General features: G+C 51.8%; 2 protein-coding genes across 2 annotated transcripts; both read left to right on the top strand.

Annotated features, from left to right (window-relative positions):
• The first annotated feature begins 2940 nt into the window (after positions 1 to 2940).
• Positions 2941 to 3789, top strand: LOC127349174 (uncharacterized). Its single transcript, XM_051374951.2, has one exon. It carries the CDS (start codon positions 2966 to 2968, stop codon positions 3539 to 3541), a length of 576 nt encoding a protein of 191 aa, XP_051230911.1. The 5' UTR covers positions 2941 to 2965; the 3' UTR covers positions 3542 to 3789.
• Positions 3790 to 12252: 8463 nt separating this feature from the next.
• Positions 12253 to 16003, top strand: LOC127296784 (uncharacterized). Its single transcript, XM_051327002.2, has 10 exons — positions 12253 to 12473; positions 13113 to 13347; positions 13428 to 13535; positions 13618 to 13787; positions 13958 to 14091; positions 14203 to 14377; positions 14513 to 15065; positions 15171 to 15283; positions 15421 to 15664; positions 15769 to 16003. Exons 1-10 carry the CDS (start codon positions 12322 to 12324, stop codon positions 15994 to 15996), a joined length of 2112 nt encoding a protein of 703 aa, XP_051182962.1. The 5' UTR covers positions 12253 to 12321; the 3' UTR covers positions 15997 to 16003.
• Positions 16004 to 23274: the final 7271 nt, after the last annotated feature.

Genomic DNA, 23274 nt, shown 5'->3' with positions numbered 1-23274 from the left:
CAAAATATAGATTTCTTCTTCCACATGGGCGCGTGTCCGGCATCGTCATTCGGAACAGACCGTCCGCCAGGACCCTTTCCAAATATTACATCTAGATCCTTGACCATACCAAATATATCAACACCATCACGATGGGGAGGCTTCCTCCGGTGATCAGCCTCACCGTTGTAATGCTTGCCTTTCTTTCTTACGGGATGGGTAATCCTAAGAAATCGACGATGCCCCAGGTACACGACCTTCTGACCTTTTTCCAAATAATCACCTTCGAGCTCATGTAAACAGTGTGTGCATGCATTGTATCCCTTGTTTGACTGTCCTGAAATGTTACCAAGAGCAGGCCAGTCATTGATGGTTACGAAAAGCATCGCTCTTAGGTCAAATTCCTCCTGCTTGTGCTCGTCCCACACACGTACACCTGCTAGGGACCACAGCTGTAGAAGTTCTTGGACTAATGGCTTCAAGTACACATCAATGTCGTTCCCGGGTTGCTTCGGGCCTTGTATGAGCACTGGCATCATAATGAACTTCCGCTTCATGCACAACCGGAGGAAGGTTATATATACAAAGAGTCACAGGCCAGGTGCTATGGCTGCAGCTCTGCTCTCCAAAAGGATTCATGCCATCTGTACTTAGACCAAACCGTAAGTTCCTTGCATCCTGTGCAAAGTTTGGGAACTCTCTATCGATTTTTCTCCATTGGGAGCCATCAGCAGGGTGCCTCAACATCACGTCTTTCTTACGGTCTTCTTTGTGCCATCGCAACAACCTAGCATGCTCTTTATTTCTGAACAAGCGTTTCAGCCGTGGTATTATAGGAGCATACCACATAACCTTGGCAGGAACCCTCTTCCTGGGGCGCTCGCCCTCAACATCACCAGGATCATCTCGTCTGATCTTATACCGCAATGCAGTGCACACCGGACATGCATCCAAATTCTCGTACTCATCGCGGTAGAGGATGCAGTCATTAATGCATGTATGTATCTTTTGCACATCTAATCCTAGAGGGCAGACAATCTTCTTCGCTTAAATACGTGCTTGGCGGGCAATTCGTTACCCCTTGGAAGCTTCCTTTTAATTATTGTCAGCAACTTTCCAAATCCTGAGTCAGTGACACCGTTCTCTGCCTTCCATTGCAACAATTCCAGTGTGCTGCCTAGCTTTTTATGGCCATCTTCGCAAGTTGGGTATAACAATTTGTTATGATCTTCTATCATCTTGTCGAAGGCCAACCTTTCTTTTTCAGTTTCACATTCTCTCCTTGCATCAGCAATGGCCCGGCCAAGATCATCATCAGCAGGCTCATCTGGTGCATCTTGATCTTCTACTTCATTGTCTTCATTGCCTTCTGCAGTATCATCGTACTCAGGGAAATTGGGATAACCGTCATCATCGTCTTCCTCTTCGTCATTGTCTTCCATCATAACCCCTCTTTCTCCGTGCTTGGTCCAACAATAGTAACTGGGCATGAAACCGGATCGCAGAAGGTGGCTGTGAATGAGACTCGAGTGAGCGTAATTTACGGTATTCTTGCAGTCCACACATGGACAATACATGAAGCCACCATGTTTGTTTGCCTCCGCCACGGCCATAAAATTATCCAGGCCCGCAGTGAACTCGTCAAACCGTCGGTCAATGTACATCCATTGCCGATTCATCTGCATGATATAATTAAGCTGATCAAAACCATTACAGAACATCACGATGTATATATACACATGCATTTTATCAATTGCAGATGAAAAGGATAAAGTTGTTAACCTCGATGAAGAAGAAAAAAGCAAGTTAAGTGTGGCTTGATTTGTGTAAACTCAAGTGGCAAATCCTCTTAAACATTTCATCGAACACCTCTTGTACATGTGAAGAAGAGATGAAAGCAATACACCCCTCTTGTGAAGATAGTGAAAAAATGGCCAAGTGTGGCTCACACTTGGGCAGGGGCAAGGTTATATAGCCAGAGGCGGGGCCTTTGGACCCGGTTTGTATTACAAACCGGGACTAAAGGGTTCCCCACGACTGACACTGCCTGCGGCGCCTGCGGTGGACCCTTTAGTCCCGGTTTGTAATACAAACCGGGTCCAAAAACCACTACAGGATAAGCGCCAGTGAAGTCGTCACTGGCAGAAACGAACCGGGACCAATGCCCCCATTGGACCCGGTTTGGTTCAGCACTGGGACATTTGCTTGGGACCAAAGGCCTCTTCTCCACTAGTGATCCCTCCTCCGGGGTACCGTCGATTAGGCAACGACAATGTCCTTTGACCGCTTTTCCGGATGTAGTCTGGTACAAATTCACAGATCCGTCAGTCACTGGCTAGTGGCGACTGCTCTACAGAACGACTGAACGAGAGTATGTACACACGGTACACTGGATCAAGACGGAGGCCATTTCTCAAACAAATATAGTTGCGAACTTCGACGTCGTCGCCTCTGCAATTTCAACTACTCAGTGTGATCTAGCGTCTGTCGGTCCCTGCGGAGTTAACTTCCTCCTTCGAAGTCGTCGTTTTTCTGTCGTCGACCATGGATTCGCAGTATATACATCATAGTGGCAGATTTACGTCCTCCTTCTCAATAAATTAGTTGCTGCTATTTCCATACGAGAATTACTTACCATCTCGATCGTGATCTCTTCTGGCCTGATCTGGATCGAACATCCATGTCATCCGAGCAAGCTCTGACGCGCGCACATGACATGGATTGCTAATCGTAGCCAACCTTGTAGCACATGACATGGATTACATGTAATCGTAGGCAACCTTAAAGTCTTTACCGCTGTGATTTGATCTAAGTCGTTACGGAGTAGTTTATTTTCTCTAAAGTGTGTCCACTAGCTTGATTTCCTTGCATATTGAAATCGCCGGCTACACCACCATAACGAGGCACCTGTACTATAAATACCAGTGCATCTCCTTGCACTTAGCATTCATCGATCCCGTCCACATACACTTTCAGTAAACTCAGAATGGCAGGCACCAAACATGTAGCTCTTGCGTTCATTCTCCTCCTAAGCATAGGATTAGCCAACGCTGCAAGGGTGCCAAGACTCCTTACAGCTTCCGGAGCTGGCCAAGGAGGGGGTGAGGGTGGCGCGACGGTGAACGGTGCCGGCTCAGGGTCTGGCGGCGGCGCCGGAGCCGGCAATACCGATTCTACTGGTTCCCACGCAAATGCCGTAGGCGGAGGCGACGGTAGTGCAGGTAGCCAACAAGGTGGGTCCGGATATGGTAGTGGATCTGGCTCGGCCTCGGGTTTTGCTGAGGCTTACGATTCCATTTCCATTGGTACCGATGGACCCACAAGCGGGGGTGGCCATGGGAGCGGGGGAGGAGGAGGTCAAGCGGGTGGTTCTGACGGATCATATGGTCAAGGAGCTGGATTTGGCCGTGGCAATGGTAATGCCTTCTCTAGAACATATGAGGGAGGGTCCCAATGGAAGGATGTAAGAGCCGGTGGTAACGGTGTTGGCAATGGGGGTGGTCAAAATGGTGGAAGTGGCGGAGGCGAGGGTGGTGGCGGAGGGTACGCCGATATACCATGAAACTTTAAGCACTTATTTTCCTTCATCTATACTTCTTTATCTATCAAGAAATCAACATAGTACCACACTGTTTTGGTTACTTACATTTGAGTGTGCCATATCTGGAGTGTCTATCACAAATTTGGTTGCTGCTACCTCCGTTTGCTATTATAAGATATTTTTAGGTTTTTTTAAATATATGCATCTAGACATGTTTTAGTGTGTATGTGTGTACTCATTTCGGTACATATCTATGTTTTATAATAACAAATGGAGAGAGTAGATTTGGATGATCCTTATTCCTTACATAAATCGCGCCCCACTTGGCCACATCCTACAGATGGTTCATTGACTATAAATTCTAATGCCTAGGACTCGAGGTGGTGGTAAGTAATAACTAGGTCAACATTTTCCGTTTGGCTTATGCGTAGATCCATCATATTTAATAATAAGGTAAATGTCCTTAGGCGGAAGTGGAATGGGAGCATTAGGTCTTGCCCTGCAAGGCTGCGACCAAGAAAAAACAGTTTATCTTGTACATTTTGAATATGTGATAAAAAAATGTTATCGTCTGTCCTGGAAGAAGGGTATATATATCGGAGATTTAAATTCATGCATGTAATGTAGTCACTACTTAGCGTGCAGAAAAAGTTCGGAGCTGCCTGACTTTTTCAGTGATGGCTCTGAGATGTTTCAGAAGATAACTATGCCATATGCACCGTGAAGAAAAAATATGCAGTGTGAAGAAAAATCAACATACTAAGGGCCAATGTTTTAGAAATGCCCGGGCCTAACAAAGGGTAACAAAAATAGTAAAACATGAGAGGTTCTTAATCTTAACATTTTCCCCATCTTGAGACTCCACGAGCAATCCAGGAAGTGCCTCCTAAAAAACAAAGATGCCATGGCACTATCGCTATATGATTCAATAAACTAGCAGGCTTAGGGTTTCCCTTACTGCTCTTGAGGTGGCGTAGCGAAAAGATCCTCTACTCTGTATCCAATGCATTGGTAGACATATGCCTACTAGTGGCATGTCAAAACTAGCTTTAGCGGTGTGCTTTCGGCATGCCACTAATATGGCGCCACTGATAAGTGGTACTAGTGGTGTGTCGGTGCCCTAGTAACATACATACTTGTGAAGTGGCCACACCACTAGTCATGGAAACTCTAGCGCCATGGAAGTTCAGTTTAAGGGCACTAACGCAATTTTACAAATTAAAGAAACAACTACTAGTGTTGACTAATTCCTATTAATAACAACAATAAAATCGTACAAAACGATAGCACAATCATAGTTCATACAAATAGAAAGCATAATCAAAATTCATACAAACTAGCCATAGCATAATCATAGTTCATACAAAATGATAGCCGCTAGTATAAAAGCCATTGTCGCTGACAGGCTATCTCTGACATGGCCTAAGCAATCCGCATGCGATTACTTATTTAGATACCTACATAGTTCAAATATGATCACAACTGTGGCAACCAATTTTTTTTTGTGAAACTGTGTTAACTAATTTGGAACCAGGGGAGTAGCTCTCCAACCAGGCAACAACCATGCACTCAAAAGATGCTCGTACTGAAAGGGATTGCTTGATGGCAGGAGCTTTAATCTCGTAGAGACCTCCACTGCAACAATCTCTAAGGATGGATGCTCTCCTTTAAAAAAAGATCATAAGGGTGAAGTTCAATAAAAACATTGTTATCATGAGAAAGTTTACTCAAGACAACAAATTAAAAGTTTCTTTAGAAACATGAAGGACACGATTAAGGGCTAGAGATCTAGCTGATGGAGTGGGTAAAACAACATGATCAATATTATGAATTCGCATACCTGCTCCATTAGCTGTGTGAACCTCATCGGTGTTGTGGTAGGGCTCACGAGTAGTGAGCTTATCGAGCTCATGAGGTGATGTGGTGCGTAGCGCCGGAGTCCGCATACCACGCTGGGTCTATGGTCTGAGGAGCACCATGAGTGCCATGAGAAGCGGAAATCCCCATAGCAAGTTCCTTCTAGGTGTTACTCCCATCATTGCCTAGGCCCAGAAAGTCACGGTTGAACCTTGTAGCACTTCGACGACGCATGGCGCGGTATCCTGCATAGCTAGCAGACAACAGGGCCACGCCAATTGTTGGGTTTGGGTGTGGTGGATGGAGGCGTCGTCTTAGGCGCTAAAGAGGGCGATGACGCTGGAGGCCGGGCCCACCGCGGGTAGCTCCAAAGGTGGCGACAGGGCATGCCGGAGCAAAAATATGCGCGGTGGGATATTGCGAGGTACTACCGGAGTGTTGTTGTGCCTACTTGCAATGTTTTGTATTCTGAAGTTGCGAGAACAAGTAACAGATAGGCATAGGAGTGGTGCCATTGGTCACCACTTCAAAGAGAGCATCATACTCTTCATCAAGACCGGCGAGTATATATGAGATGAATTCTGCATCACGTAGGGGCTGGCCTATGCCGGTGAGAGAATCTGAGAGAGCCTTCATCTGGTGAAAATAGACATTAATGGTCTTGGTGCCCTTTTTCAGTCCAGCCATCTCCTGTCGAATCGCGGAGGACCTGTCGATGGAGGTGGAGGCAAAATCTCCACTCAAGTCTCCCAGGCTTCGCGATAGGTGCCATCAAACATAATCATGTTGAGAACGCCTTCAGTCATCGAGAAAACAAACGCCGAGAGAATGGCCTGATCCTGTTGTGTCCAGTGCTCATGTGCTGGGTTCGGCGCCTGATGCATGCCTCCGGTGCAAGGAACAGTGATGTGGGGCTCAGGGCAGGCAATGGTACCATCAACATACCCTAGGAGAAGGTGCCTGCGGAGAAGTAGACCAACTTGTGCGCGCCAAAATAAGTAGTTTTCGCTCGTCAGGAGGATGGTGATCGACGAGACGATGGTGACGATAGGTAGCGGTCCATGGGCTAGGAAGTGTCCCAGCTGAGTCGGGAAGAAGCTCCCATATGAAGATGTCGCCGAACCATGTCTATATGACGGTGGCTCCATGTGAGGGCCAAGCCATGGAGCCAAGGGGTAGTTGGCCTGTGGCGGGTAGCCAGCCATTGGAGGATAGCCCGACGGCGCCATCTACCGCATACTTGCAGCAATGGCATCAGTGTAAACTGCCGAGAGATGGAGACGGCGCGCCTGAGGCCATGCCTGGTGTCGTGGAAAGCGGTGACACAGCGCCTAGGCCGTTCGCAAAGAACGGCTGCATGGCTCCTTATTGCAGAATGGAGAACAGCGGAACGGTTCCCACGCCCGGTGCGGAGGTCGGCAGAACAGCGCCTAGACAAGGAGTGGACAAGGCCACAATGGAGAGCGGGGGGTGATTCCGACGAGACAACAACCGGTGAAGAGGCAGATGAGGTCACCGGCGTGGATGACCCGGAGGAAGACATCATGATGGACGCCGGAGGAGACGCGGCGCTGGTGGCGGGTGCGGAAGCGAGTTGGGCGATCGAAACCCTAGGTTGGGATCGGAGGCTCTAGTAACATGGAAACTCGTAACGCATTAGTTTGGTCGTCCTGTCGTGCCTTGATAGGTAGAGGTCTTTTTATTATATATTGGATACATATTTGGATACAATTACAAAGTCTTACAACCTATACGCATACGTATTCTAACATGTCTATGGTTTCTACAGTACCAAACGTGGCATTTTATTTTATGTGCAGTACTTACTCCTTAATAAGTACGTGCATATGTCGGCATGCTTCGTCAGGGCCTTTGCAATGTCAACACTACACATAACCTGATAACCGTAAACTCCGCTCGATCTCAAGTCCCAAGAGTTGTTAATCCTGGCCAATTCACGATCTGAGCGCTCAAGAGTTGTTAATCTGGGTCGTCGTTTACTTCACGCTTATCGAAATATGCATTGAGGATCATGACAAATTGACATGCATGCACAACTTGATCCATACGCGTGTACTCGACCATGCACACCTCTACTGGAGTAAATATGTTTGTATTAATATTGCATCCCTGGAAAGGACAAGAAAAGACAGACGACCGGACTCTGGACAACCATAAATACATTGAAATTGTAGAGTGCCTGCAATAAAAGCATCTCTAACATAGCCCGTAAATCCCGTCGAAACTGAACTTTTTCGGCGGATTTATGGATTCGGGCTGAATGTGTGGCAGAACGAAGCCCGAAAAGATGGGCCGGCCCGTAAAAGAAGTTCAGGGGCCCAAGAAACTCCCCGCATGCCCCGTATTAAAAGGGTTCGCGGAGGGGAGTTCGGTTCGCAAACCCTACTCCCCTCCGCCGTTCATCTCCCTCCGCCGCCGCCAAGCACCATTTCCGGCGAGCAATCCAGCGAGCCCCAGGCAGCGATCCAGCGCCCGCCGGTGTGCGATGGCGTCCCGTGGCGGCTCCGAAGGCTGTGGCGCAGGATTGGGCGGCAGCGACTCGCCGCCGCGTCCACCCGTCTTCCACACCGACGCGGAGCGGCGCAAATTAATGGAACCGGCCGGAGGGCGCGCGCAAGAGCAGCGCCCGCCGGTGAACGACTTGGGGGCTCATGCCCCCAGGGAAGCTCGCCAGGTACGGCAACGCCGGTGAGGGCTCCTCGTCCGGCCAGTCAAGCCGCGCACCGCGGCTCCCCGTCGCGAACAGCAGCAACGACGAGGACCTCATCCCCGTGCGATCGCCCACCATCTCCGCCGGGGACTATGTCCACGGCAGCGACGAGGAGGAGGCCGTCCTCGCGCAGACCAAGGCCATCAGCGCGACGGAGGCTCGCGCGCGCTTCCGCCGGGAGGAGGCGGAAGCCGTCCGCCAGGTCCATGAATACGAGGCGGCCCGCCGGGAGGCCCGCGTCCGCCGCGTCAAGCTCGAAATAGTCGAGCTTGACGCCGACGACGCGTGAAGATCATCCACGACAGCGTCGGTGCCCTCTGCCGCCGACACGCTGCGCCACCACTGGCATCGCCGCGCGCGTTGGTCACTATATTGGCGGCATTGGCTAAGTAGCGCTCGCCGGTGTACCAGTAATGTAGCTTTCATTTGTCGAACAATGTATGTTTTGATGCTCAATCGGAGCATCAATTTCATGTCGAACTATGATCATCGCCTAATTTACCCACGCCATTTAGATTTCCGCTTTTCAGTTTCATTTTTACGGTTTCTAATCCGCGCCACTACCAAAATCGAACGAACTTACGTTTTCGGAAGACCTGAAAACCACTTTTTCGGTTTGCACTTTTTCGGACTCTACTAGAGATGCTCTAAAACCCTGAGATAAATAGAAGTGACTAGTGGCCAGTGGTTGGGATATAGATCCACCCATTAGTTAACCTTTTTTTCATGTGCCCTCAGGAATCCCTCCTTAGTTAACTTGCATGATTTGTAAAGTTGATCGTCAAGCAAGCTCCACTCCACTAGTTTTTCTTAAGTCCACACATATCCACCGGTTCTCTCCTACCGAAGTGTCCTACTCCACGCACATCCACCAGACAACAGCATAGTACCACTGCATGTCCTCGACCACTATAAGAACCGACTAGTCTTAGCTTAGCACTCATCTCTCACCTTACACTATAGCAAGCTTAGCTTACGATGGATGGCACTAAGGTGATACCTCTCTTCTTCATTCTCCTCTTAAGCATTGGATTAGCCAATGCCGTAACTCGTAAGGGTGGCTAGAATCTCTAATTCTCAAGTAAGTGGAGAGGGTGGAGGACAAGGTGGCAGATTTGTGAGCAATGGCGGCTCAGGGTCCGGGAGCGGCTCCGGGGTCGGGCGATGATGATGGTACCCAAGTGACCGCGGGAGGAGAGGGTGGGGGTGGAGGTGGTGAAGAACATGATGGATCTGGAAGTGGTTCTGGATCTGTCTCCGGCTGTAGCCATAGCAATGCAACAAGACAACGTGCTAGTGCCTTTTCTAGCGGCTCTGCCGGTTTTTCTAGCGCATGTGATAACGGTGGCAGCGGTGGTGGAGGACAGGCCGGAGGTCATGATGGGCGGAGTGGTGATGGTAGTAGTAGTGGAGCTGGCTCTGCCCATGCCCTCTCAGTCGAATCTTCTCCACATTTTACGAGCTCATATGCTAGCGCCAATGGCGGTGGCCAAGCCAATAACCAAAATGGTGGGAGTGACATCGGTGAAGGCGGAGGGTCTGCCTATGCTGATTCACACCACTAAAATATCGATGTGAAGTTTAGTCAAAGATGTGGACAAGCTTATGTATAATGTGTCTCCATGATCTCGTGGATTTTAGTACTTGTATTGTATTTCGCTCGTGATAGCAATCAAGAAATGATCGACTCCGTTTTGTTGACACGCTTTACATTTATTGATGAAGAAAAGTCTAAGAAGTATTATTTTATTATATCCTTGTGCAATCCATAGGAGTGAATACATAATTTCCCTCTTTGCAAGCCTAAGCTACAAGTTGCAACAAGCTAACTAAGCAGCTACTGTCGAATAACCGATCAACCTCCTTTCTTTGTTGCATTTGTGTAATGGTTTTTTGTGTATCGAGTTGCATATCTCTTGCGGTCTTGCCTTTCTAGACATCCTCTCAATTTCACCTCATTTGTCTTGTCGATGTCAAGCCCAGATAAATCATCTGCATGAGGAGTGGAGCTGTGGTCGTTGCTACCCGGGCTGTAGCACCGGTCCAACAACTAATGCTAATAGAGTTGGGTATGGATCCATCCCCAAAACATGAAGCCCAACGGTGCAATACCAGAAAACCCTACGAAGCACCCTCTGAGCAGACGACCCGACGGTAGACAAGATTGTGCTTGTTCCTGCAGGCTAGCTCGTGCTACCCACGGGTTCTTCTTGCACCTCGAGATAGATGCATGGGAGGGTTTCCTTGGAAGCCAAGTGAACTAGAGTACTTCGTTTTTCAAGGGAGGCAAATACATCGTATACACTACACTGTCCATGTTACTGATACGAAGTAATTAAATGTACAGTATCAATACATTGTTGCCACAAATGTAGGGACAAACTTTGTTGCCACATGATCCATCTTAGCGCCATATATTGTGTTGCACCGCTGGGCTCATATTTATAGAGTTGGCCATGCAAAATATCACTGAAATGTAAAAAAAAAGTGGCATTTCTTTTCTTTAAACTAGAAATCTTTGAAACCTGTCCTTGTATACTTTTCGCTGAATTAATCTACTTTTAACTATACTAAACATACAAATTTCGAGATGGGCCCTATGTAAAAATCTCTAGAAGCATAGGCTCAACTAGGGGCCTCTTTGTTTGGGCTTTTAGATGCTTTCCACTGAAAAAAGCTGGACAAATGAAACAAACAGTCCGGCTGTGCGGTAGGCTTCGACCGAAGCAGGTGCTGCTCCCGTGTAGAGGAAAAAGCACCTCCGGAGGGTGCTTCCCGGGCTTTTGTTTCTTTGCACCGAATCGTTGTAAGGCATTGTCCCAGCTGTTTCACTTATTTACAAAAAATCTGCCACCGCAGCTCCAATCCAGCAGTTTGTACGTGACCAGTAGAGATTGGACCAGTCCGTTCGTACGTGATTGGATCCAGATTTCATTCTTTATCGTTTCTGCCTGAACCGTACGTACTGTTTCAAATTAGCAAAAGAAGACTGCACATGCACCTTGTCTCCGTCCAATAAACTTCTATTTGAGGCTGGTAAAAAGAGATGGCATATGCACCATTCATTCATTGTTAATTCACAACGATGATTGGCTTGGTTCGATATGTCTTGGGCATTAGTGACTGACTACATTATTTGCAGCTGTACCAAAAAATTGCGGTTGTTATATTTTTTTTGGTCCATATCTACTACGAGTCGAGCTCAGCTTCGTTGAGCCAAAAGCTCGCCCTGACGTCCAGTCTTAGGGCATCTCCAACGGGCCGACGCATTTTGGACATCCAAAATGTTCGATTGTGTCCGTTTGCGTCGGCCCACGGACGCTATGCGGCCTAGGACGACCGTTTGCATCGGGTGTATCTCCAGTGGTGCGGACTTTTTTTTTGCGAAGACAACGTCAAGGTCACTAATGGCGGTTAAAGTCCCGCCGTGGCTATATATTGTGGACACCGGCGGGGGTGACGGGCACACCTCAAGCTAAACCCTAGCGTCCATCCATGGCCCATCACAACCTTAGCTGGGATCAGGGCGTGAGCGCCTCGCCGCGGCCAGGACGGAAATCGCCGATGCTAGGGCCGAGCTCGCCGAGGCTAGGGCGACACTCGTGGAGGCGCGGGCGGCGATGGCGATGACGTCGTACCCACCCGCTTCGACTGCGGTGGCGACTAGATTGTTTATATGTTATTTATTCAACGTAATCGACAAACTAACTTTGAGGTTATTCCAGACAATTCACAAGTTCACAGCCAAACAGCCAGCCAGATAGCCAAAGAGTAAAACTTAAAACAGTAGCTTTTCCTGCGCTGACTTCTCTCAATGCACGCCACAACCATAGCCACAGCCAGCCCAAACAAAGAGGCCCTAGGAGCCCCTATCCCTTTGAAGGCCTTGGCATCCGCCCACGGGTGACCAATCTCGCAAGGCCCCCAAAGAGTGGAGGCCCGTCTAGTGGCCGCAAATTAATGTCAGTCAGATTCTGGAATCTAGCCGGTGGGAGTGACGATCTGATCAGGCATGGGAGCCGAGCCTACGCGAAGGGAAAAACGGGAGGGAGGAGACGTCGGCGGCGGGAGCGGGCGACGCGTGGAAGCGGAGCGCGCCGCGGTGGCGAGCTGCATGTGCGCATGCACGCCACCCTATAGCCACACGCACGCGCGGACCGCTCTCACACAGCCACATTTGCGCACGCAGACGAACTAATCCAGTGATTTAGCCATGGATACGGATGTGATTAGCGACCGGGGAATGATGGCGGCGCCGGAGGCGGGGGACGGCGGCGGCGGTCGAGGGAAGGCCGCACCGGAGGCGGGAACCAACCGGAAGCACCTCTCCTCCATCGCCAACCACGTGCTGCATCAGTGCTCCCGGTGCGTGCGCCGCCCCCTTCCTCCTCGTAGATTATCTCCATTCTTCCTTAATTAATCGCATCAGCTCGCAATCGCTCTCTTCTCGATCCGTTCTTTTGATTTCTCCGTCGATTTGTGGAAGAAATTCTGCGTTGGTGCGAGAGGCCCTAGGATAGATGAGTGCACCATTCTCGGCCGGATGAAACGTGGCGCTCGATATACCATTTCGGTCACTTAGAAAGAACTCGAAATTGGCCATATTGTACTGGACTCCGTATATGCTAGCACGTTATTATGGTGTGATTTTGTTATGGTTTTTGCAATTTAGTTTGGGGAATTTATTCACCTTTTTCTTTTCTTAAAAGTAGTATTGAAGAAAAGTGTTTAGGTTGTTCAGTGGGAATTATCTGGGAGCATAGACGATGATAAATTCAGTTTGCTGTGTAGCCAGTAGCGAGTCCATATATAGTATCACTACATGCTTCGTCCATCATGTTGATATAATTCGGACCTGGTGGTAAGGAAATACTAGCCTGTAGCTGTGTCTTAAACAGAGATTAAAGATTTGCTCCAATTTTTGTAGAATTTTTTTTCTTTATTTTCCTACACAATGGTTGTAACTGATCTAGGTTGAGTAACCAACATGTCCATGTCATACAGGACCTTGCACAAAAGCGTCGATGATCTAGTCGCGGACTTCGAATTGGGACTGAAGACTACTGCACTGGATAACTATTCAAGAAGACTAGTTGAGTATTGCAGCCTTCAGGCACTGCAGTCGCTAACATCCCCTCATCTTGGAGACACAATCCACGAGGGATCGTTTAGTAGGTTCACGTTTGATATGATGCTAGCTTGGGAGACACCCACTCCTTCAGATCAACAAACTACCATGGTTGGTGATTATAGACATGTACACGACAGGCGATAATAATGTTTCGTTTCTGAACTGAGTCGATGCGCTAAATATTGCAGGAGAGCATCTCGAAAGAAAGAGAAGACAGGAAGGAACCCCTTGTAGCAAATGAAGCTGTGATGGGTGATGACACGTCACTGTTCTATTCGGATATGATGCCACTTCTTGTAAGTGTGTCAAAGACATGAGTATGACTGAGTATCCGTATACCATGGGCTAATTTTATTCATTGAATTAACAACCCCGTAGGTGAATGAAGAACCGACTGTTGGAGAAGATGCATACGTGTGGTTTGGATCTGTATTCCCTTTGGCTTGTGACGTTGTCAACGCCCGATTCACTTTTGAAGCCCTCACCGCTACGACAGCTAAAAGGCTCCACTATCCTGCTTATGACAAATTCCTCAAGGAAATGGATAAGTACGTCAGAGCTCAGTTACAAAATACTCATGAGAAACACTGTTTCAGACACTACTTGTGCACCTTTTTTGTTGTTTCTTTTACAATAAACTTTAGTCGGATCCTGCAAAAGTAAGTTCACAGTTGGATGTCACTGTACTCAAAACGGATTATTATTGTGATTCCCGTAGGTCCTTCAAGTCCTTGCAGAACTTGCCAACTCCAACAGAAGTTGAATTTGCTGAAGACGAATTCATTTTGGACATGGAAGGGACAGCAGGAACACAAAGGGTGGTTCGGCACATTGGAACAACCAGTTGGCCTGGTAATCTATCTGATCAGCTTGTTCATCATGCAGTCTGTTTTCTTTGTAATCTTGTCTTTGTACATATGAAATATGAACAGTTATGTTGTTAATTTCTTATGGACTATATAGGTAGGCTGACTCTGACCAACAAGGCGTTGTACTTTGAGGCTTCCGGCAAATTATCTTATGGACCTGCTTTCAAGGTTGAACTTTCAGACACCGGAATGGATCAACAAGTTACAACAGCCTCGACAGGTCCTTTTGGTGCACCATTGTTTGACAAAGCCATCGAATTCACATCACTGTAAGTTCTATCTTAGCTTATCTTTTTTGGTGCCAACTTAGAGATCTTAAAGTGTACATTTTTACTATTATTGCGGAAACAAGCAATAGCCAATATTTGTTGGGTTGGGCAGTAAGCGTTAATTCATCTGTGCAGACCAGAACCTCTGCTGCTGGAGTTTCCGGAGATGACCAGCTCAATACGGCGAGATTTGTGGCTTACCATGATAAAAGAAGTGATATTTCTTCACCGTTTCATATCCACGTACAATATAGAATCCCCCATTCAGAAATGGGAGGTACACTCAAGAGTCATATTGGGAGTAATAAGGCTCCAAGCTGCAAGGGAGATGCTAAGGATGTCACCACCACCACCTTCTAGCTTCCTAATATTCTCACTATATGACGATCTTCCAAAAGGTGACTTTGTGCTCGAGCAACTTGCGAACAATCTGAAAGAGACATCGACCATAACTCCATTCAGTGCATCTTATGTGTTCAAGAGTTTGAATAAGTCGGATCCAATCGCCTTATTTGCGGAGATGGCTAAAGAGCACGACAGGGACTCAAGTAGCCATGAACAACCTTTGACCTCTCTTGGGAACACTATTGATCAAGTAAGAGATGAGGCCAGGGAAGTTACGGTTGCTAATGCTCCCATTGAAGGGATGAAGGAAGAAGGTCTCACTGATAGCCTTCTTGTATTAGTGGTATGGTAAAAAGGCATTTGATCTCCTATTCTATATATTTAAATGTCAGCGCCGTTGTTCCCTGACTTCTTCATGCTACTGAACACATGTATTATGTGTACCCAGGGATTGGTAAGCCCAATCAGCAAGCTGGGTCCAGTGATCCAACAGGTGACCTCGTGGGATAATCCGCCCCTCACGGGAAGTGTCCTTGCTGTAACTTTGCTGATCATATACAAGTAAGATTGCACACATAATTATATTAAATCTGACACCATTTAATTGCAATCTCTCCATCTGGTTACTGGTTTGAGTGCACTCAGCCGAGAACAGTGAACTCTTACTCAGTGTGTAAATTTCTTTCTTTTTAATGCAGCGAGTGGGTCGGTTATGCGTTGGCGGCAGCCCTGATACTAGCAGTAAGTGCGATGTTCTGGGCCAGGCAGCGAAAAATTGGTGAGATATGCTCAGAGGTGATCATCGACACTTCATCAGACAAGACAACAATGGAAAGCATAGTGGAAGCGCAGCACAACATGAAGAAGGTGCATGAGTACGTCAAGAGTGCGAACATCGTGATCCTCAGGCTATGGTCCATCGTCCTGGCCAGGTCACCGAAGGTATCATCAGCTCATCTCACTGATCATTCTGTGCAGTGTCACTTGCCTGCTGGGTTACTGTCTTACACAGTTGTTTCTGGACACTTATGCGCTCTGTTTCGCAGCACACGGAGACGGTGATATGGATGCTGACCGGGCTGGCGGTGGCGCTGGCCGTGGTGCCATTCAAGTACGTCCTGATTGGGCTGACGGTGGCCATCTTCATGGGGAACACAAGGGCTGCGAAGGCTGTGTCGAACCCGCGGGGCAGCCGGCGCTGGAGGGAGTGGTGGGAGTCCATACCTGCCGTCCCAGTTCATACGGTCGACAAGGCCGAGCTACGAACAACTTGAAGAAAAAAAGAAAAGGGGCTGTACTACACCCTCGCCAGTCGTAGCTTCGGAAGAGAACTGTACAATTCTGCAAAGTTGGCATTGCACTGCGTTTTGCAGATACCGTGGAACTTGTTGATATATGTATTCAACTGAGTAGCTAGCACAACAGATGTTGGATCTGAAGCATGGGGTCTCTTGCTGACGAAGCTGAAGTTGGAGTAAGACGAAATTCAAGCCTCTATCAATTGCTTGGATCACTATATTAAGAAGATTGAGGTAAAAACCCTGGGTCTTTTAAGCATATTGACATGCTAGTTATCTTGATTAGATGGATAATAAGATAATTAAAGGATTGGAAGCCAATTAACATTAGTCTTCGTGCAATAAAAATTCAAAAGAAGACATTTGAATTGCACAAGCACAGCACTGTTCAGTTGGAGGAAATAAGTAAGAGCGCAGGGTCTGTATCATAATCTAGGAGACAACAGATAAGCTCCGACATGCCCGGCTCCGCGACGCAAGACCTTCGTTTCTAAAGTAAAACACCACAATCAAATAATTGGAAAGAATTTTATAACTTTAAATTCACGCATATTAACTGTAAATTCTTCATTGTTATTTTAGAGTAATTTTTGCTTTATGATTATTGTATTAGATGTATAATTAGGATGACTAGTATCTTTTTTCGCGAAAACGCAAAAGCCTTGCGTTTCGATGCATTGATAGATAAAGAAGGTTTGTATGTACAATGTCCCCAAGAAGGACCAACACCACACCAAACAACTCAACCCAAAAGACCTAATCTAGGGGAGGAGTTGGCGAAGCCCACGGGCGCCCGCGTCCGCCCATTGTCGCGCCTCGGCCCTGATGTCACTGAATAAGGAGGCCACCGAGGGACGCGCGTTGTCGAAGACCGCCGCGTTCCTGTGCTTCCAAATCCACCACGCCGTGAGCATGATGAGTGACGATGTTCCTTTGCGCAACTGGCGTGGGGAGGTCCGCACCACCAGCGACCACCACTCCGCGAAGTCACCCTCAACCGTAGGAGGCCCAGCGGTGGATCGAATCCATGACAGAACCTCAAACCAAACTGTCCTGGAGAAGGAGCAGCCGGTCAGAATGTGCGCCATGGTCTCCACAGACTGGTCGCACAGCGGGCATCTTGTCGCGTGGGGCAGTCCCCGACGCGCCAGACGCTCACTCGTCCAACACCTATCGAGGCAAGCAAGCCAGATAAAGAACTTCACCCTTGGCGGCGCCCAGGATTTCCAGTTTAGCTTCCAGGATCCTGATAGGATCGCCCCCTGGAAGAGGGCATCATAACAGGAGCTGGAGGAGTACTGGCCATCCGTCGTCCAACGCCAAACCAACCTGTCCTGATCTGGGGAGAGCACCACGTCCCTGAGCCTAGTCCAGAGCTGAACATACTGCCATAGGGCCAAGGCGCTCGGTGCACCCTCTATGTCCGAGATCCAGCTGCGCTCCACCAGCGCCTGCTGCACCGTGCACCGCTTCCTGCGGCGCTTGGGGATGAGCGCATAGACCTCCGGCGCTAGCTCCCTGATGGACTTGCCATCCAACCACCTGTCCTCCCAGAAGAGAGCGGATTCGCCGTTGCCCACCACCATAGTAGTGGAGGCGGCGAAGGCGTCCAGCTCGATCTTCGAGAACTGCATGTCGAGCCCGCGCCAAGGTCGTTGGGGGTCCGTCCGCATCCTCCAAAGCCAACGAACCCGAAGGCTGATGGCAGTGCGGGCGAGATCTGGGATCCCTAAACCCCCAAACCGCAGCGGGCGGCACACCCTCGACCAGTTGACATGGCAATGGCCACCATTGGCCTCTGCCCTGCCGGCCCAAAGGAAGCTCCGTAGGATCTTGTCGACCTGCTTCAGCGCCTTCTTGTAGAAGCTTAGCACCATGAGTTGATGCAACGGAATGGCTGCTAGCACCGACCTAACTAGCGCCAAGCGCCCTGCCCTGGGCATCATAGATGCTTTCCAGGTAGGCAATTTGTCAGCTAGTCGGTCCACCACAGGCTGGAACGCCTCACCTGGTAGCCGGCGGATGGAGAGTGGAATGCCGAGGTACTTGACGGGGAAGGGTGCCAACTGGCACTCCATCACCCCCGCCGCGGCAGTGGCCACCTCCTCCGTGCAGGCAATCGCCGAGACCGAACACTTGGCGAAGTTGGTATGCAAACCCGACGCATGTCCAAAGAGCTCAAGGATGCCGCGGATAGCGCGCAGCTCTGTCTCATCTGGATGGCAGAAGATGACAACATCATCCGCGTAAAGCGAAACCGTCGTGGCCAACTCCCGCCGCGCCAGGCGGCGTAGGATCCCCAACTCGATCGCCCTAGTCAGAGCTCGGTTGAGCGTGTTCATGATCAGCACGAACAACGACGGCGACAGTGGATCCCCCTGTCTCAAGCCCCTCCTATGCCAAATGGGGGGGCCTGGCTCGCCATTGAGCATCACCCTTGTACTAGCCGTGGACAGGAGGATGGCCACCAGCTCGCAAAACCTTGGCCCAAACCCCATCTTGCGGAGGACCTCCACCAGGAACCCCCAAGAGACGGAGTCAAAGGCCCGGGCTATGTCAAGCTTGAGCATCACCCGTGGCTCCTTCATCCTATGCAGGAATCTAGCCGTCTGCTGAACCAACATAAAGTTGTCGTGAATGCACCGTTTGCGAATGAACGCGCATTGGTTGCGATCCACCAGCGACTCCATCCGAGGGGCCAGGCGAGAAGCCAACGTCTTCGCCACCAGTTTGGCGAAGATGTGGATCAGGCTAATTGGCCGGTAGTCACCCAAAGCAGCCGCATCCGGGCGCTTGGGCAGCAGGATTAGTAGGGCCTGGTTCAGACCCTGGAACCCGCGCCCGCACATCGTAAACAACTTATCAAACGCGGCCATGAAGTCCGCCTTCACCGTTCCCCAACAGCTCTGGAGGAACTCAGCCGTAAAGCCATCTGGTCCTGGCGCCTTGCCGTGAGGTAAGCGGCGGACCACTTCCCAGATCTCACCCTCGGTGAACGCAACTTCTAGCTCGGACAGGTCCTCTGAGTGTGTGCCCAGGAAGTCCAGGTCCAGCGAGTACTGCCGATCCACCGTAGTGCCAAGAAGCCCCTCAAAGTGTGTGAAGGAGGCTTCGGCCATGGTCGCGTGGTCAGAGACGACCGCGCCCTCAACCTGGAGATTGTGAATGACGTTCTTCTGCCGGCGGTATGATGCGTGTTGGTGGAAGAAGGCTGTATTAGCATCCCCTTCCCTCAGCCAAGCTATCTTGGCCCGCTGTCTGGCCATCGTGCGCTCGAGGGAGGCGAGCCCCAAGTAGGCTTGCTTCAGGCGGGCCCGGAGTCGACGCTCGTCAGGCGATAACGGTCGTGATTCCATGGCCACGTCCAGCCTCAGCACCACTTCCCGCGCTGTCATCAGCTGCAGTTTAACACACCCAATCTTCTTGTCGCTCCAACTCATGAGGCTGCGCGCCGTACGCTTGAGCTTAGCGGTGAGCCGACGAAAGGGGTCCGGGTCCCCATCAATCACCTCCCACGCGGATTGCACCACCTCGCTGAACCCATCTAGTTTCAGCCAGAAGCGTTCGAATTGGAAACGCTTACGCCCCGTGGACTGAGTGGTGCAGTCGAGGAGGAGGGGGCAGTGGTCCGCCACAACCGTCGCAAGACAGCGCAAGGAGCAACTGCTGTGAAGCTCCTCCCATGCCGTCGTGACAAACACCCTGTCGAGCCTGACGAGGGTGGGGGTTTGTCGCTCGTTCGACCACGTGTAGCGTCGCCCATGGAGGTAGATCTCCTTGAGCTCGCAGTCATTCAGGAAGCGCCGAAACCGTCCCATCATCCTCCGATTCAGGTTACCATTGTTCTTATCCTCGTCACGGTAGATCATGTTAAAGTCCCCACACAGGGCCCATGGCCCAGGGTGGGCCGCACGAATGGCACGAAGCTCGGCCAGAAAGGCGATCTTGTCAGCCTCATCCTGCGGGCCATACACGCATGTCAACCACCACCATGGCGCCACCCCACCCAAGGGGGTCACCTTGGCCGTGACACTATTAACGTCCACATGTGCGCTGTCAAGCTGCACCAACCTGCTCTTCCAGGCCATGATCACCCCACCCCGCGTATCATCCGCAGGCAAACAGATGTAAGCATCAAAATCTGCTCCCAGTGTTTCCATTACGATAGCAAGGGTTACAGCCGCTAGCTTAGTCTCCTGAAGGCATACAATCGATGCACCCGTGGTGCCTACTACACTCCTAACACCCGTGCGCCGTGCGCGGTCATTCAGACCTCGCACATTGCATATAAACAGCTTTGGTTCGTACGACATAGGAACTACTGCAACACCCGTAAGACACCTCGGGGTCAAGCCGCGATGAGGCGACCACCCGACCCCCCCAGGAGCGGAGGGGAGCACCCTCTGATCGTATCCAGCGTCCACCCGTACAGCTCTGCTATCGCTTCGATCATGTCATCTGTCATCGGAAGCTCGAACATCCTGTGGTAGGCTTCCAGGGCAGCCTCCGACGGCGCCTCATCCCCAGTGATTAGTCCCAGCTTGTGCATCAAGTTTCTGACCGCCTTCATCTCCATGTTCATGCCACTTGGTTGTCTCGCGATCCTCGAGCTACGTCGTGGTTGGAAGTTCAGCGCCAACAGTCTCCGTCGAACCGCTGGGGTCTGCATCAGGGCGTCCGAGCGCGATTTCGCCGCTGCCAGGAACTCCCCAAGGGTACGTGGCCTCGCCGGGGCAACCTGTGGTCTCGTAGGGATTGCCGGCCGAGCACGGTGGAACACCAGAGGTGGTGTAGCGAACCTGCTCACCGGCAAGGCACCCCTTGCCAGCGAAAGAGGCTCCTCCGTGTCTGGACTGTCGAGCACGGGGGGAGTGTCCGCCCGAATCTCTTCGTCCGCGCCAGAGGCCGCAGAGACAACCTCAGGAAGTGATGGTGGGGGAGTGTCAGCCAGAATTTCTTCATCCACCTCTTCTTCATCCGCGCGAGAGGCCGCAGAAACAACCTCGGGGAGTAAAGCTGGCTCCACCACGAGCCCAGATGCGTCCTCCAGAAGCAGCGTGGGGCCCAACTCGTCGAGGGTCTCCAGAGGCCTCTGTCGATCCACTTGGGCCAGACCCGGACGGAACGCATCAAGGCCCAGCAGTGGCCCAGGGATGAAGGGGCCCGCTAGCGCATCTAGAGACCCAACTGTCACGGCCAAGGGAGGCAGCGCGGGATCCGCTTCAGGCAGCAACTCGACGACAGAAGGGAGCGAGCACGAAGTGCTTGGTGGCGGCGGCGCACGGCCTGGAGACGGGAGGACCACAACGGTGCCCACCCTGACCTCCCCAGCGCGCTCAGCCAGCATGGTCACCGCATCATCCTCCACTTCCTCGCGTGCCGCGACAACACCCCTCTCCTCTTCACCTTGCGACGTCACCGCAGCCTGGCCTCCATTGTTGACCAACTGCAACGGCAACACAGCTGGGCGCTCTGCGCCAGTAGCCGTTGCCGAGGGCGGATTGTCGGCGCTAGCGACAGCAGCCTGCCTCCGGAGCCTTCTTTCTCTGGCCTGGCGCCCACCTCTCCTACCCTTTCTCTTTCCGCCTTGTCGTGGCCCGTCAATGGTGGGGGCGGCCACTGTCACCCCGGACGCAAGCGTCCGTCCTCCTGGCCCACCTCTGGCGCTACTCGACGGAGCCGAGCCGCCACCAGCCGCGCTGGCGCCACCGGAGCCCGGGAGGGTGTCCGGTGTTCCCGGAGTGTATGGGTAGTGGTGTCTCGCCGGCCAGGCCACCGCGCCACCACTGCCATCCCCGCTCCGATCATCAGCGCCACCCGCCCGAGGCGTCGGCCGTCTGTAGTCAGTCGTACGAACGACGTGGACCAGCAACGGGTACGCCAGCGTGTTGACGTGCGGCGGCACCACCGCAAGCGTCGGCGCCGCCATGTCCGCAGCGGACGGCGGATCGTCTGGCTCCACGACATGGAGGTCCACCTCCCGCGCGATCGACGCCGGATCGAGGCACCACGCCGAGAGACGGAACACGCCCATGTCGGCGCGACTCCTCGTGAGAGGGTGCAGCCTTTCCACCCAAGCTGATGGCGCCAGCACCGCCTCCGCCGTGGACAAGTTCCAGACGTTCGCCGGCACGCCTTCAATCTCCACCTCAGCGTGGACGCAGAGGCCACCGGAGGCGGCCTGCGTCCGTCGCGACCAGGGACGGAGGAGCAGCCGAAAGAGCGGTGAGGTCAGCACCTCGTCCCTGAGCACGCGGTCACGGTCTTCCCTCGCAGCAAAGAAGATGAGGAAGTCCTCCGGCCGGTGGCAATGCACGGAGAACGACCCCGGCGGCAAGCCGTGGACTTCCTTCAACCCCTGCGCGACCTCCTCTGTGGTCACCGCCCTCCGGTTGCCGACGATCACCGCCAGCAAGGCCCTGGAAAGAGCTTCCTCCGCGTCGTCGATCTCGGTGGTGCGCGGCAGGATGCACACCGCCCGCGAGGGGCGCCGAGCAAGCTCCCCTCCCACCGCCACCGGGCGCGGCGCCGTGCGGAGTGGCAGCGGATCGACCTGCGCATCAGCGCCACGCCGGGGACGAGACGGCTCGGCGGGCCGGCGGGCCAGGGGCAGCACCGGAGCAACGTGCCGGTCGTCAGCCGTGGGCGCCGAGAGCACAGGAGCCACCGCGCGCGCAGCCTCCGCGACGTGCAGCTCCCTGCGTGGAAGCGCATCGTGCGCGTCATGGCGCTCCCCGGCGGCCCTGAGCGGCGCCAGCGCTCGACGCGGCTGAGCCCGCGGCGCTCCATGTCAGCCCTTGGCGGCGCAACCTCACGGCGAGGCAGCCCAACCTGGCGCTCAGCAGCAGCCCTAGGTGGAGCGCCGGCCGCCACATGCCCCGTGGCGCGCGCGACCTCGCCACCCCCGCCGCGCTCGCCGTCCCTGTTACGCCGAGCATCCGGGCGCCCATCCCGCGCGCGAACGCGGCGGTCGCCGTCTTCTCTCGCATCCCTCCGAGCGAGGCCGTCGTCGTGCGGCCGTTTCGGCGCCGGCCCGCCACCGTGCCGCTCCGGTGAGCGGGGCCTCGGCGGACGCGGCAGCCCGCACGCCCGTGCCATGACTAGTATCTTGCTTGTACTTTACGATGATTTTAAGATCTTCCACACTCCACATTGATAGTACTCGTAAAAGAAGGACTTCTTGTTAGTATGTCACAATCATTAGTTTAACTTCAAAGAAATAAAGAGAAAGATTACTTGAGTTAAAATAGCTAC

Source organism: Lolium perenne, chromosome 4, assembly GCF_019359855.2.
Source record: "Lolium perenne isolate Kyuss_39 chromosome 4, Kyuss_2.0, whole genome shotgun sequence".
Classification (NCBI taxonomy): Eukaryota; Viridiplantae; Streptophyta; class Magnoliopsida; order Poales; family Poaceae; genus Lolium; species Lolium perenne.
The sequence above is the reverse complement of the archived record's forward strand: the minus strand, read 5'-3'. Positions and strand labels throughout refer to the sequence as shown.

Coding starts and splice junctions, on each gene's coding strand:
- LOC127349174 (XM_051374951.2), top strand. CDS start 2,966: ATGGCAGGCACCAAACATGTAGCTCTTGCGTTCATTCTCCTCCTAAGC.
- LOC127296784 (XM_051327002.2), top strand. CDS start 12,322: ATGGATACGGATGTGATTAGCGACCGGGGAATGATGGCGGCGCCGGAG. Junction 13,348..13,427: donor CAGATCAACAAACTACCATG/GTTGGTGATTAT, acceptor TAAATATTGCAG/GAGAGCATCTCGAAAGAAAG. Junction 14,092..14,202: donor TGGAACAACCAGTTGGCCTG/GTAATCTATCTG, acceptor TGGACTATATAG/GTAGGCTGACTCTGACCAAC.